We start from the raw sequence: 15,644 nt of genomic DNA, 5'->3' as shown, positions 1-15,644 counted from the left end.
CAAAGGGGGCAAAAACCGTCCCCCTCCAGAGGCCAGGTCTACCCATTGGCTTCTATGGGCCTCCAGATGAGGACTCTGGACGGGGGCAGGGGGATGGCAGGGAGGTGTGCCAGAGGCCTACTTCAGCATTTGCCTCAAGTCTGAGTTGCACAGGCACACTACTGGCTTGCACAATTATTACACGACTATTTTATTGCTGTTTCTTTTAAATGTACATTATGAGTTTTATTTTTTATTTTTGGCTCCCGATGGGAGTTTTTTTCATGATTTGGAATAATAAAACATGGTTCTTTCTGCTCTAGTTATTTTTTTTTATTAAATAATTGTTCATGTTAATAGTTGTAAAAGTTATGTTATGGGCTGTAAAAATTATGTTATGGTTGTAATTTAAAAAACAAAATAAATAAATAATATTAAGTATTCAAATGTGAGCATTTTTCTGTGTGGGCTTTTCCCCATGTAGGCTTTTCCCCGTGTGGGCTTCTTTCCGTGTGGACTTTCTTCTTGTGCGCATATAGGACTGTGGGGTTTTTTCTGTGAGCAATTTTCATGTGGGCATATTTCATGGGCGTTTTCTTCTTGTTACCACAGAAAAGAGCAACCAAAATGATTAGGGGACTAGAGCAACTGCCCTATGAGGAGTGGTTAAAATGCTCAGGGCTGTTTAGCTTGGAAAGAAGGCGGCAGAGGGGAGACATGATAGAGGTATATAAAATTATGCATGGTTTGGAGAGCGGACAGGGAGATGTTTGTCTCCCTCTCCCATAATACTAGAATGCAGGGTCATCTGCTGAAGCTGGAGGGTGAGAGATTCAGAACAGATAAAAGGAAGTATTCTTTCACACAACGCATAGTTAAATTGTGGAATTCCCTGCCCCCAAATGTGGTGATGGCTGCCAACTTGGAAGGCTTTAAGAGGGGAGTGGACATGTTCATGGACGAAAGGGTATTCATGGCTACTAGTTAAAATGGATACTAGTCATGATGCATACCTCCTATTCTCTCCAGGATCAGAGGAGCATTTTTATTATCTTTGGTGCTGTGGAACACAGGCAGGATGCTGCTGCTGCAGTCGTCTTGTTTCGGGGCTTCCTAGAGGCACCTGGTTGGCCACTGTGTGAACAGACTTCTGGACTTGATGGGCCTTGGTCTGATCCAGCAGGGCTTTTCTTATGTTCTTATGAGGGGTCTGAAGACCAAGACCTATGAGGAAAGGTTGAAGGGTCCAGTTATCTTGGTTGCCCTCTTCTGTTTTCTCCAGCACTCCAATGTCTTTTTTGAGATGCGTTGACCAGAACCGCACTCAGTTTTCCAAATGTTCCCACTGGGGGAAAAAATGGGGTATGTTTGATATAATTACATTTTGAATACAGTTTGGCAAAAAGGATGAATGCACAGGCCATTAGTTCATCCTACCCCTCTTGGCAGGAGGCAGAATCTTTTGATAATTATAACAAAACCTATGCTGTGTTAACTTAGTTATACCAAAGAATCAGCACGAAGGCTCTACTTATTAAAGATGCTAAATATACTCACAGTGTGTTGGTGTCCCTTTACTTATGCAACACTGTACATATATACACAAACATAAACAGAATATATTACGATGTGTTGATTCACACAATAATGCAATTACATGCAATTTCGAGTTAAGTTCCTCTATGAGCTGTGCAATGGAGAGAACCTTCAAATTAAAGTTCAAAATAAAAGTTCAAAGTGAAAGTCGCACTGCGACCACCTTTCCACAGCCTGGAGCCGATGATTCAAAACAGGCTGTGTGACGAGGTGAAGGAGAAAGAAAAAGAACGCCCCTTCTGGGCTTCCGGGTATGGAAATCGCTGAATCAGAGTGGGTATCGCGTCTCCCAGTGACCAGGAGGTCCCGGACGTCTCCCGGTAGGGAACACCACAAATGACGGGAAAAGGTGAAAAACAGCAATTTGAAGTCCAACTTAAAAGTCACCCTACAAGGTCTGTGGCACCCCTCCATAAGATGTCTTCACGAGATAGGACAGCTGTATAATCCAGGCCTCATTTAGAAACATAGAATAGAGTTGGAAGGGACCTCCAAGGTCCAACCCCAGGCATAATACAGGAAACTCACAACTACCTCTCCCCATCCAACTTCCGCCGTGACCCCTGCTGCATGCTCAGAGAAAGATACAAATCCTCCAGGATCCATGACCAATCTGGCTAGAGGAAAATTTCTTCCTGACATGTAAGAAAGGGCCACGAGAGCTGAACACTGACTCATCCCTTCCTGCCTTCCCTCTGAGCCACCCAAGTCTACAGAATCAGCATCGCTGTCAGATAGCCATCTAGCCTCTGCTTTAAAACCTCCAAAGAAGAGCCCACCACCTCGCAAAGAAGCCACTGTCAAGAAGTTCTTCCTAATGTTTAACCGAAACCTCTTTTGGTTTAATTTCTACCTGCTGGCCCTGTCCAACAACTCGGCACCATCCTCTCTGACAGCCCTTCAAATACCTGAACGTGGTTATCACTTCACCTCTTGGAATTTCATGCTTGGAACTGAATTCTAAGGGGCACAGCACTCCAATCCGGACAGGGGTACAGAAAGAGGGGCAACTTGCATGCAGCGCTCCTCAATATATGTAAAGGTTCCGCAATGGAGCAAACTCCAGCCTTATCAGACTGGGAGGCTGACGCCTCTTCTCCCCACATGCTCTAAATCAGGCCCCATGCCCCTGTGAATCCTCAGTGCATGTCTATTTGTCAGGATACTGGAATACTGTATTGAGCAGTTAGCTCCCAAAGATCACAACAACACGTGACACGCTTATGCCCACCAAAAACAACTCTTTTAGCCATTTCTATAGCTTTCAGTAACTTGAAACAGATATTTTAGCCACTTTCTCATACACAATTAAATGACTGCTGGGCAAAAAAAGCCATTTTTCAGATGGAGGTGGGAGAATCTGTAATGTTCCCATCCTGTTGCCCAACAATGCAAAGACGACAACAGAAAATGGCATCGCTGTAGCATCCGTTGTCTCTCTGACTGGCAATAGAAGACGGCCTTACCAGCTCAGTGACAAAAAGCTCCCTGGACTACCGAGAAGGTTCCTCTCTCTCCTGCAGCGGTATCTGTTTTTAAAAGTTCATTTTAAAGAAAATGACACTAACATTTAGACTTACTTACAGCCTACCAAGCTAAAGCTGAATTGAGCACCAAAACTCTAGATTATGACTCCTGGCAAGGTTGGGCTGGAGGCTGAAGATCTTGCAAAACTGGCAGCATTCGTATGGTTCGTTCTTGTTCATATGGTTCCTTCCACATTCCAAGAGATGATGTGGCTCCTCCTCAGTAATGGATTCATTCAGGAACAATTAGCCCGTGAATCCAAGGAAGGCTCTTTCCACAATCCAAGTGCTGATAAAGTTTCTCAAGTGTGTATTAGTCTATGGCTAGTAAGGTGTGAACTCTGAGCAAAGCTCTTTCCACACTGCAAGCATTTATAAGGTTTCTCCCCAGTGTGGATACGCCGATGGATAGTAAGACTTGAACTGAAAGCAAAGCTCTTTTCACACTGCAAGCATTTATAAGGTTTCTCCCCAGTGTGGATATGCTGATGGATAGTAAGACTTGAACTGACAGCAAAGCTCTTTCCACACTGCAAGCATTTATAAGGTTTCTCCCCAGTGTGGGTATGCTGGTGGATAGTAAGACTTGAACTGACAGCAAAGCTCTTTCCACACTGCAAGCATTTATAAGGTTTCTCCCCAGTGTGGATACGCTGATGGATAGTAAGGACTTTACAGGCAGCAAAGCCCTTTCCACACTGCAAGCATTTATAAGGTTTCTCTCCAGTGTGGATACGCCGATGGATAGTAAGACTTGAACTGACAGCAAAGCTCTTTCCACACTGCAAGCATTTAAAAGGTTTCTCCCCAGTGTGGATACGCCGATGGATAGTAAGGCCTGAATGCTGAGAAAAGCTCTGTCCACACTGCAAGCATTTATAAGGTTTCTCCCCAGTGTGGATACGCTGGTGGATAGTAAGATTTGAACTGACAGCAAAGCTCTTTCCACACTGCAAGCATTTAAAAGGTTTCTCCCCAGTGTGGATACGCTGATGGATAGTAAGGCTTGAACTGACAGCAAAGCTCTTTCCACACTGCAAGCATTTAAAAGGTTTCTCCCCAGCGTGGATATGCTGGTGGGTGGTAAGGTTTGAACTGACAGCAAAGCTCATTCCACACTGCAAGCATTCATAAGGTTTCTCCCCAGTGTGGATACGCCGATGGCTAGTAAGACTTGAACTGACAGCAAAGCTCTTTCCACACTGCAAGCATTTAAAAGGTTTCTCCCCAGTGTGGATATGCTGGTGGACAGTAAGGCCTGAACGCTGAGAAAATCTCTTTCCACACTGCAAGCATTTATAAGGTTTCTCCCCAGTGTGGATATGCTGGTGGGTGGTAAGGTTTGAACTGAGCGCAAAGCTCGTTCCACATTGCAAGCATTTATAAGGTTTCTCCCCAGTGTGGATACGCTGGTGGGAGGTAAGGTTTGAACACGTAGCAAAGCTCTTTCCACACTGCAAGCATTTATAAGGTTTCTCCCCAGTGTGGATACGTTGATGGACAGTAAGCTCTGATTTCGTAGCAAAGGCCTTTCTGCACTGCAAGCATTTATAAGGTTTCTCCCCAGTGTGGATACGCTGATGGGCAGTAAGGTTTGAACAAGTAGCAAAGCTCTTTCCACACTGCAAGCATTTATAAGGTTTCTCCCCAGTGTGGATACGTTGATGGACAGTAAGACTTGAACTCGAAGCAAAGCCCTTTCCACACTGCAAGCATTTATAAGGTTTCTCTCCAGTGTGGATATGCTCGTGGGCAGTAAGGTTTGAACGCCGATCAAAGCACTTTCCACACTCCAAGCATGTATAAGTTTTCTCCCCACTGTGGATACGTTGGTGGCTAGAAAGGTCTCCCTTCCAAGCAAAGCTGCTTCCACCCTTCAGGCACTTATCAGGCTTCTCCCCTGTGTGGATTCTACACTGTGTATTAAACACCTGAGATTCAGCCGCCTGAGAAGCAACACATTCTTTCCCCCTCTTCCGTTTTGTTCCAGCATTTCTTTTCTGCTGCTTTTCAGCAAATAGGTGTTGTGGTTCACCCTTGGGCTTTTTCTGGGGATCATCAGCCGCTGCAATAAAGAGAAACGCCTTGTAAGACCTTCAAGCAAAAGCGGATAAAGTAAAGAAGGCCATTAACGGCTCTCCATAACGACAGAACCGAGATCACTTAAAGGAGAGTCAAGTCCTGCCCTGTATGACTCAGCTGTTGATGCTTCCTTGAAGGGTAGTTCCAGCAGAGACAATGTAGCCCAGTGGAACCTCCATGTTTAGAGGCAGTCGCTCTCTGAAGAGGGATGCTTTGAAGCTGCTCCTCTATTTGTGAAACTTCCAGGGACTCTAGTTGACCACCATGTGAAACAGGAGGCTGGACTAGGGGGACCTCTAGCAAATCTCTTTCTATATTCGAACACAGAACTGACTGCATTCACTGGACAGCCAGTTTGGAGCAGAGCTTTACACTGGGCATTTCCAGTGGAGCCACTCATCTGGGGAATGTTCCCTCACCCTTGAAACTTGCCTGGAGCTGACCTAGCCAGGGGAAAACCTGGCTTTAACTTGGGGGTTTATCTTTTTAGCTGTTTTAGGGTCTTTTTTAAACTTGAGGAGTGTTAACTTGGGTAGTGTTTCTCAGGAGGTTTTTGAGGCAACTTTGTGGCTTTTTTGCACTCTTTTTGTGTCCCTGGATTTTTAAACTGATCATTTACGCAGTATTTAGGATTTTATGCTATTGTCTTGAGTTTTGAGCTAACTTGAGCAGGTCTGTGAAGAGGCAGCATATAAATAAATTAATGTGTATTAAAGCTGAGCACTCAAACATTTCCTGCCAATCTCAGGTACAAATCGGCCAGCATTTTGTTCCTGTTTTAACTCCTCTTTCACACTTGAGAAAGCTTTCCTGGCCATGCTCAGGCTGTCGCCTCCAGAGAAATCCCTCCGTTCTCCAGCTGGTGAAATTAAGCCCAAGAGAAGTCCTATCCACTCCCACCACACAAGTCAGCAGATACCTGCTGATCCCTCTGGTTCTTCTGCGTCTTGGACAAGTGGATCTCCTGCTTCTTCCACTGGGGATATGGAATCAGGTTGGAGAAGCAGAAGTCCTTCTTTGGGGGAAAGAAAGAGACCAGTGACTTCCAGACATTCCAACTCTAAGAAAGATTCAGATCTTTAAACCAGACTCGAGCGTAGACAGAGCCCCCCTTTCCCTCCAACTTAGAACGGGAAAACTGCAGCTGCCCAACCGAATTCCAGAGAAGCCTCAGAGGCAGGAATTCAGCAAATGAAGCTCATCAGGACACAGAGCCAAACTTCACCTGCTGAAATCCGGTTTCTCTTTAATTTCTTGCCTCAGGGCTCCACCACCTCATTTGACTGACTCTGTGAGCCATGCCTGGGCCTATTCAGTATGTTGCCATGTCAACAATGCTATAGTAAGAATATTGTAGCAAGGAACAGCAGTGACCCCGAAGCTACTTTGGTTGCTTAATCCTGACTTCTCCAGAAGTTGAAACATAGCAAGATTTTCTGTTCTCTTGTTATTTAATTAATATTGGGAGACATGTAAATATGAGTGCAGAAATGTAGGAAAGTCTAATCTCTCCAAGTCTTTGTGTAGACCAAGAGGTTCTCAGAAGAGACCTGGTTTCGTATGTCTATCTACTTACTTAAATGCTCTTCTATATATTGTGAATCAGATTCTTTTAACTAAATCAGACTTCTTTAACTGTTATATTTTAAGTTTTGGATTTTAAGACTACTTAGTGTATAGAACTTGCTTGTATTCTTGTATACACTTTTAAGACTTTACAATACATCCATGTACACATATTATATTGAAGTTATACAATAAAAAGACTTACTTCTGTAAGTAATTTGTGTCCTACTTATTAGGTGATTATCTGAATAAGGTAACATACCACTTCTCAGAAAGGGGTCAATTCTAAGAGCAGAATCACTGAAAGGCACTGACCTACTTCACGGCTAGCCTGGGCCATTCAGGTCAGAGCTGAGGTCCTTCTCAGAAGGAATGGTTTCTGCTTTCAGCATCTCTCAATCAAGGGAAATGAGCACCTTACCCAGGGAGGCCACATTCTGATAATTGTCCGCCATGACTTCCTTGTGAAGCCTTCTTTGGTCCGGATCCAGCAGGCCCCACTCCTCCTCAGTGAAATGAACGGATACCTCCTGAAAGGTCACCAGACCCTGAAAAGAGAAAGAAGAAACTCCTCTGCCATCACAGATAATCTAACAGCTCTTCTTCGTAGGAAAATTCCAAAAGGACAATAATTAGATGTTTGATTTCAGGGTTCAAACTTTCATCAGATGTTTTCATTTTCTATTCAGTGTGCAGCACAGATAGCAGCCGAGGGAAAGAGGAAGAGGGAGATTCTCCCCGGCCTAGGAAGGGTGTGGGGAGACACCCAAGGGCCCGATCCACAGTTCCACACTTACCCGATCTGGCTGCAGAGAAGCCACTTTTTCTCCATCATGATTCTCCATCATAGGTTTTATGGCCTCACCTGGAAGGATAAGAAGGTCAACAGAAGGCGTTCTATGCTTTCCAAGTACTTTGTATTATACTTTCTTGGCGGGGGAACTAGATTCTCTCTCTCTTGACTCATGATCACAATTGTCCCTACATCCTCAGTTCGCATACCATTTTTGTCTCCAACCTTTTGCAAAATCAGAATTCACAGAATTTAGAATGAAAAATTCTACAACGCAAGAAACAGGAAGTGGTAAAGAAGGGCAGAAAAGCAGCTACCAATCCCAGAATCTCCTTGCTTGTGGCAAGACTATCAGCTCATACGGGGAAAGGCAGCCTTGCTTTTGGTGAAGGACCAGCCGTTAGCCACTTGACAGTACGGAGATGACATGGTGGCAGATGCTACTGATGCACTTCTGTATTCTCTTTCACACCCAGTCTACATTTCCCCCCAGGCTACAATCCTAGCCTAAATGCTTTCATTAGATTTACGAGGATTCTATGGTGTTAAATTCAAAGATTCTTATCCAATCTAATACAGTTATTCTATCTTGTAATCCACTGCTTACTGATTGTGTTTCTTTTTCTCATACATATATTCTGCCTTCAGTCCCAGTTAGAAAGTCAGCAGAAAAAAAAATAGTGTTAGTATTATTAATAATTCCATTTATTGCAGTCTACTATTAGATTTTTATCTCACTCTTTCCCCACCAAAGAAAGGTTCACGGTGGCATACAATATGTAAACAAAAACATCAGTATATAAAGGTACACACAAATTCCAATATAAAATTAAATAATATGAATAAAAACACAATACAATAACAAATCCCCAAATTTATAAACCCTGGCTGATGTTGGTCCCTTATATCAGGTTCCACCCCATAAAAATTAAATGACCTTTTTTTTTTTTTTTACAACAAATCGGGGGTCGAAATAAACCACACAAAACGGATAACAAAGTCAGGGTGGATTCCAGAAGCTGTCCCAATGAATGGCCTGCCTTGGTATAAAACGTCGCTGTCCTCAACCAAAAGCCTGGTGGAATATCTCGGTCTTGCAAGCCCCGTGAAACTGAACAACATCTCTCAGGGCTCTGATCTCCCTAGACAGAGAGTTCCACCATCAAAAAGGGCCATCATCAAAAAGAGTCTGGACGTGGTTTAGGACAGTCAAATGATCTTTGGGCCAGGATCCACTAGGAGATTATCTCCTGGCAAGCGTAACACCCTCTAAGGGGTATATCGTGAGAGGTGGTTTCTCAAATTTGGGTGGGGGGTCCCAGGCTGTTTAGGGCTTTAAAAATAAGGACCCATGGAGCTGCGCTGTATTGTTATTGACAATAACAACAGAATATCATATACACTAAGAATTAGGAGACCAGGGTGTCATACTGCCAAACATGGGTATTTACAGAATGATCCAAGATCATCTTTGACAAAAAATCACCTATACTGGCATTTTACATCCAGTCGGATACAATGTAGCTTTAAAACCACTGACTGCCACCTTCCACCACCATCCTTCTCCGATTTATCAACTCTAGATGCACCTCTTCGCCCGTTGATAATTGTACAGCTGCTGAATTCAGTTTATTTACAGTCATTTGACCAGCTAGTATCAGTACATACATACCTGCATAACAAAAAGCCCTTCACGTAAAAGTATTGGAAGTTATTAAGGGATAAGAGCTCATGAAAACATTTGAGTTTCTATCTCTTTCTGTTGGCCCAATGAACTATTTTCCCAATTTTTGACATTAACCATCACCATTTGAGTTTGTATGAATCTTTGTCCTCAATTCCCTTACTGCATTTGTCCAATTATCCTGCAGTGATTTTAAATTGATTCTCAGTTTCAACATGAAAAGATGGAGTGGAGCATCTTTCCCAAGCAAGAGCAGGGTGATAGCATACGGGCCTGCCTAAACCTCCCGGACGGGACCTGGCAACCCGCTATGCAGGCACTTGACTACTGTACTGGCCGCGCGCGCGCCCCATACGCTACGGGATGGTCGCTATGCGCTCCGTCGTTACGGACTCAGCCACTCCTGCGAGCGCCATGCAGTTAGCAGCCAGGAAGCAGATGCAGGGGCAGCCTCCGGTGAACCAGAGGGAAGCCATGTTCCTGTGCAGACTCTGTTCCAGCCACAGCCATGTCATGAAAAGCAGTGTGTCATGTAGTCAGTGCCAAACACCCCCCCTCTTGCAACATCCACCGCTTAATGGGCCGTCAGCAGCAATCCAGATATCAGGATGAGTCGTTCCTTCAGTTCAGCAGCAGCGATCTCAGGACGTTTGCACAGATCGCACTCATTGTTCCAGTATGTTAATCTCATCAGCAGAGAAATTCCAGTTCATCACGGGTTGCAGAAGCCATCGGAATTAGAATAGATTTCCAAATTCTCACTACCCCACCCCGGTAGCCACAGCTTAATCCTTTGTCACCTTTTGCCACCTGGGAACCTAGGAGGGGTGAAACCCCTCTCCCCGCCCCCAGAAAAACAGTATATCTGGGGTACCCCCAGCCCATATCGCTCTCTTGGATCCCAACCATAGGTTTTTCCTGGCACCTTTGCCGTTACTCTGTTGGTTTGGTTTTGTGCAGCCTAGCCACGTTCCCTCCCGTCTTGCTGGTCAAGTATAAGGGACCCCCTGCCCCCATCTCGGCTTTTACTTTTCAATCTGTCTTAGTCTACGTGAATTTAGACAACACCTGATCTAGATATGGTAAATATACCCAACCAACGACCTCCTGCCACGTTGGCAACTGTGCTTGTACTACTCTCTTGATATTCCTAGACTCTCTGTATGTTTGTGTGCATCACTGAATTGAATGAGAAAAACATAAACATTATTTAATTTGAAATCCATTGTCTGTCTTTATTCAAGGTCTCATTAAACGGATTCTGGTATAGCTGAGTGCGACCCCACTATAAAAATACATAGTTACCGATTGCTCAGCTAATTTCCCCAAATAAAGGAGCAATTCGGCTAACAAGGGGCATCAGAGCAGCCCCCTACTCCCAAGGAGGCCATCCAGTGGGCATAAACCCCTTTTGATCTTACCTGGAAAGATTGCTCCGTGGTAACGCTCCTGCGCCATTCTCTCCTGCACCTGAAACAGAAGAGGGGATCCGTGAAAGGCGAGGCTGGTGAAAAAAGGGAGATGAAAACAGAAAGGGGGGTTCCAAAAAGTTGCGGCAACCTGTCAATTTCGAAGGGATCTTGGATATTACCATATGTTCACCATATGGTGAAAAAAGGGAGATGAAAACAGAAAGGGGGGTTCCAAAAAGTTGGGGCAACCCGTCAATTTCGAAGGGATCTTGGATATTACCATATGCTCCCCCACACTACCTAGATGATAACTTCTCACCTGCTGGTCCCGATTCTTGTCCTCTGCCTGGCTCAGGAGGAAGCCTTCTGCCAGGGCCACCGCCTGAGAACTGGTCTCTGGCCCACATTCCCTGACCCAGCTCTCCATCTCTGGGGGCAGGACAGCCAGGAACTGCTCCAGGATCACCAGGTCCAGCATCTCCTTCTTGCTGTGCCTTTCCGGCTCCAGCCACCAACTGCAAAGATGATGGAGTTGGCTGCAGACCTCTCGGGGCCTTTCAGCCTCCTGATATTGAAACTGCCTGAATTGCTGGCGATGCACATCTGGAGGGAGGACGTCATTGTCTCCCAGGCTCTTCGGCATGGTTCCTTCGTGCAGCTCCCTTCTTCTCTCAGTCTTGGTGGCATCAGGCCCTTTTCTTGATTCAGGAAAAGCTGAGTCTGGTTCTCTCCTCATCCTCCCTCCTGCTCCAAAGAGCCTCCACCTGGACTAGCACGTCACCTTCCTCCACTGACAGATTCTTCTGTAAAGACAAGAGTCGGATCTGTGACCTCCTGAGAAGCCAAGGCTGATTTTTGCGATGAGAATTTATACACACACACACATGTGACATCTGTATCTGAAGAAGAGCTCAGATTCACAAAAGCTCATACTAGAATCAAGGGTGTTAGTCTTCTGAACTCTTTGTTTCATTTTGCTACGATAGACAAACACTGAAATGAGTGCATAATTAGCAGAAGGGAGCATGGTAAGCTATAAAGAAGAAGAGTTGGTTTTTATATGACGACTTTCTCTACCACTTAAGGAAGAATCAAACCGGCTTACAATCACCTTCCCTTCCCCAGAACAGACACCTTGTGACATAAGCGGGGATGAGGCAGCTCTTAAGAGTATTGTAACTAGCCCATGGTCACCCAGCTGGCTTCGTGTGTAGGAGTGGGGAAACAAACCCGGTTCACCAGATTAGCGTTTGCTGCTCAAAAGGAAAGACTCCTGCAGCATTCTCCAACCACAGAACCCTGCATAGGAGCAGGATGCCAATTTACAGAGCGGTTGGAACAGGGAATAAGAAACAGGGCGGAGCCGCTTAGAGTCCCAGAGGCGTTGGATGGCCCCAATCCAAACATCATGGAAACCAGCGGATCTGTGGGGGATCCGGAGAAGAGGAAGGAAGACCTTATCTTCAACTTTGAAAGGCCCCAACCCCCTGAGAGGTTTTCTACCTTTTGATTAGCTGTGCAGATTAGAAATCTAAATATGCTAAGAAGCCTGAAGAGCACTGCACGTCAAATAAAAACAAGAATTTTAAAGGGCTTCTTTTTATTAAGGAGTTAATCCTTATAGGGTTCTTCTGGTCTGGAAACTACTATTCATTTTCAGCTACTCCAAGTTCTATGTTCTTATGCCATGGTAGGGTCATGCTGGACTTTCAAGGATGGATATTAATCTTTTAGTTTTATTATGATATTTTACTTTTTATGCCACCTCAGGCAGGTTCCCTGGAGAGCCGGCATAAACATTTTTTTCTAAATTTGTCCTAAAGGTAAAGGCAGTCCCCTGTGCAAGCACCGGGTCATTCCTGACCCATGGGGTGATGTCACATCCCAACCTTTACTAGGCAGACTTTTGTTTACGGGGTGGTTTGCCAGTGCCTTCCCCAGTCATCTTCCCTTTACCCCCAGCAAGCTGGGTCCTCATTTGACCAACCTTGGAAGGATGGAAGGCTGAGTCAACCTTGAGCCGGCTACCTGAAACCAACTTCCGTCTGGATCGAACTCAGGTCGTGAGCAGAACTTGCGACTGCAGTACTGCAGCTTACCATTCTGCCCCACGGGGCTCCTTAAATTTGTCTTACAAGAATGCAAAGCAAGGCAGAGATCTTTCAGGGATTGTGGCTGGTTTCAGAAACCCAAGGACGACTTTCGAGAACTTGATGACTTTTCCAGAAGGGATCGGATTCTCCCAGGAGCTCCAGACTGCAAGAGGAGAGGCAGATTGCTGGAAACACACGATCAATCGCCCAAGGCCGCTGAAGTGAGCCCACCCACAGAAGGGACCCAGAAAAGAAGATTTGCTGGCAGGAGGAAAAAGCCATAGCAGAATGGAAAGGGGAACCCTCCCAAAAAAAACCCCACATTTGCTCTGCCAGAAAAGCAAGAGGAAAACCTGCAGGCCCTTTTGGGGACCACGCCTGCCCCACCACAACGCCAGGCTGGGGGGAAGGATTGGAACAAAACGCCGTCAAAAGAGCAGCCGTATTTTTTATATATATAAATTTTTATTAATTTTTATAACATAACAAAAAAAAGAGAAAAAACAAATACAATAAAATAACATAAAAATACAAAAAAATACAAAAAACAAAAGGATATCTCTATATCTTGATTGTTACATTCATGATTACTTAACTTGTAACATTCAAAAAGATACCCCTTCCCCCTCCACCCACCTAAAAAGTGACCCGTCACCCGACTTCCGAAGAAGTGTCTAGACAGTATTTATCTTACTTATTAACACAAAAATAAAAAATTATTAAAACTAGATTCTATAACTCGTTAATTAATAATGTAAAATCCATTTTTGCCAAATTATCCCAATATGAGGCGGCCTTAGGCCATGTTTTTTTTAATTCTTCCATATCCTTTCCATGCAGGAAAAGAGCAGCCGTTTCGCTAGTCTGCGGGCAGCAGCCCAATGCGCAGAAACCCACAGCACAACGGCGCATGTGCAGAGTACTGAGGGGGAGCCGGGCTCTGCCTCCAAGGGGGGAGAGGAGCTCCCGGGGAGCAAGAGGGGAAACCCTGTGGGGGAAACGGAGCCCGCTGGGTCATCGTGTCCAGGAGCGAGTATTGCTTCACTAGGGAGTCGGGGGGTGGAGGGAGGGGGGGATTTTGCAGGAGTCTTTGCAACAACCCCACACGCTCCCCTCCCCCACCGGGTCTCTTCCACTCTCAAAACCAGGAAAGGATGTTGCAAAGGAAATCTTCTCTTATTGCTCACCAATTCTCTGGAAAAGTCCCCCGCCGCTTTACTCCTCCTCCTCCTCCTCCCTCCTCCTCCTCCTCTCCTTCGCCCCAGGGCGCCCCAACTCCCCCCTCGGGCGGCCCAATGGAGCCAGAAGGGGCTCAGGTCCCAGGTCAGGTGGTCTTGTTGGTTGTTGATGCCGCTCTAGGAATGGAGACTCCGTCCCCTTAACCCTTCGACTGATTCTCCCCGGAAGGCAAAACGGGCCTCCTCCTCCTCCCCTCCGCCCTTTCAATGCTGCATCCGAGGGCAAAGGCTTTCCAATGGGGGGCGGGGCCAGAGCAATTGCTATGACGTCATAGGGAGGGACCAGTGACATTACAGGGAGGGGCTTCCCTTCCCACTGTCTCTGGCAGCAGGGCCATGGGGGGTTGAGGGAGGGGCTCCCCAGAAATTTGGGGGCTTCAACAAATGCTCTTCAGACAGCTGAAATGCAACTTTAACTTTTAATGAACAAAGCAAACTTTTCCTTTATTTACATTTTTACAATTACAACACAGTCAACGATTCTCCTAATCGGCTACAAGCATCCTCTCCTGCCCTATTTCACCTATCCTTCCCAATTTTCCTTCACCTCCCCACCCCAATAGTTGGCATGTGTTGGTATAATTAGTGGTAAACCTAGACAGATTGCATCACCTAGGTACAACCTACTCAAGATGTAGCAATTCGAAATACCCTGTGCTTAATTGACACATAAGAACATAAGAAAGGCCCTGCCGGATCAAACCAAGGCCCTCCTCCACTTCACCCTGCCAGGGGCTGCATCTGTTTCCCCTACGAGCCCTGCTCCGATTCCCCTGCAAAGGGAGGCAAAGGGAAGGCAGGATTCAGCCCCCTTTTCCCACCCCGGCTGATGCTCATTCTTGCTCCCCAGGAGGGATCCTAAAGGAGGAGCAGCACACGCAGCTGATGCCTGGGAAATGCTTTATATACGTGGCTCAAGACAAGTGAGCCCGGCCAGAAGCTTCTTCCCATCCTCCACGTTGCTCTTAGGGATTGCAAGATGGTTATTTCCCAGCATACATAAAGGGGGTGGCAGCACATTCAGTGACTAAGCATTAGCTTCCGAACCTCAGAGGGGACTTTGTACTGGATTGGGGCTTGATGTGGGGTGAGGGGAGGAGGAAGAGGAGGTGCGATCATCCTCCCCAGATGTGCATAAGAGGGAGTCTAGTTTCCCGGTCTGGGGACACTTTTGTCCCCAGCCGTCAGCTGTTCCATGCCATGTTGTTCCAAGGGCATGACTGAAAGGCTGATGAAAGCAACTCTCAGGAAGCTAAGCTGGTCAGAGTCTGGCTGGGAGCCCTCCTGAGAAAGTCCCGCTAGCTGCCTCTGCCGGAACTGACCTGGGGCTGGACTAGATGACCTGCAGGGCACCTTCCACCTCCCCAGGTAGCATGGGAGTGAGTCGTGCTTCGTGGTCTCTGGGCCCAGTTCTTCCCTGCCCACAAGTTCTTCTTGGCATATTGTTTGAGGGGTACAACTAGACAGCTAATGTGGCAACCCTGGGGAAACTAAGCACGTCTATGTCTGGCCAGAATCTGGCTGGGAGCCCTCATGCGCTGTAGCTCACTACTCCTGCATTGACCTGAGGGCTGGACTAGATGACCTTCAAGGTTACTCTCCACTGTTTCCAACCCTGCCATTGACTGAAGAATTCCCTGCTTAGGGGCCGGGAAAGCAATACATGAGGTGGAAT

At 46.0% G+C, this 15,644-nt stretch overlaps 1 protein-coding gene across 1 annotated transcript; it reads right to left on the bottom strand.

Annotated features, from left to right (window-relative positions):
* Positions 1-3,403: 3,403 nt before the first annotated feature.
* LOC130473767 (zinc finger protein 664-like) lies at positions 3,404-11,259 on the bottom strand. Its single transcript, XM_056845359.1, has 6 exons — positions 11,155-11,259; positions 10,648-10,696; positions 7,547-7,614; positions 6,103-6,198; positions 4,417-4,816; positions 3,404-4,164 (listed from the first exon to the last, which is right to left on the bottom strand). The coding sequence occupies exons 1-6, from the start codon at positions 11,257-11,259 to the stop codon at positions 3,404-3,406; spliced, it is 1,479 nt and encodes a 492-aa protein (XP_056701337.1).
* Positions 11,260-15,644: the final 4,385 nt, after the last annotated feature.

This window comes from Euleptes europaea, chromosome 1 (assembly GCF_029931775.1).
Source record: "Euleptes europaea isolate rEulEur1 chromosome 1, rEulEur1.hap1, whole genome shotgun sequence".
In the NCBI taxonomy this organism is placed as follows: Eukaryota; Metazoa; Chordata; class Lepidosauria; order Squamata; family Sphaerodactylidae; genus Euleptes; species Euleptes europaea.
Note: the sequence above shows the minus strand (reverse complement) of the source record. Positions and strands in the feature narration are given on the sequence as shown.

Excerpts from the sequence above, each read along its gene's own strand:
- LOC130473767 (XM_056845359.1), bottom strand. The coding sequence starts at position 11,259 with ATGACGTCCTCCCTCCAGATGTGCATCGCCAGCAATTCAGGCAGTTTC. Across the intron at positions 6,199-7,546 it reads CTTCTCTGCAGCCAGATCGG|AAGGACTTCTGCTTCTCCAA; the intron begins GTAAGTGTGGAA and ends TTTCCCCCAAAG. Across the intron at positions 4,165-4,416 it reads CACCCACCAGCATATCCACA|CTGGGGAGAAACCTTTTAAA; the intron begins CTGGGGAGAAAC and ends AGCATATCCACG.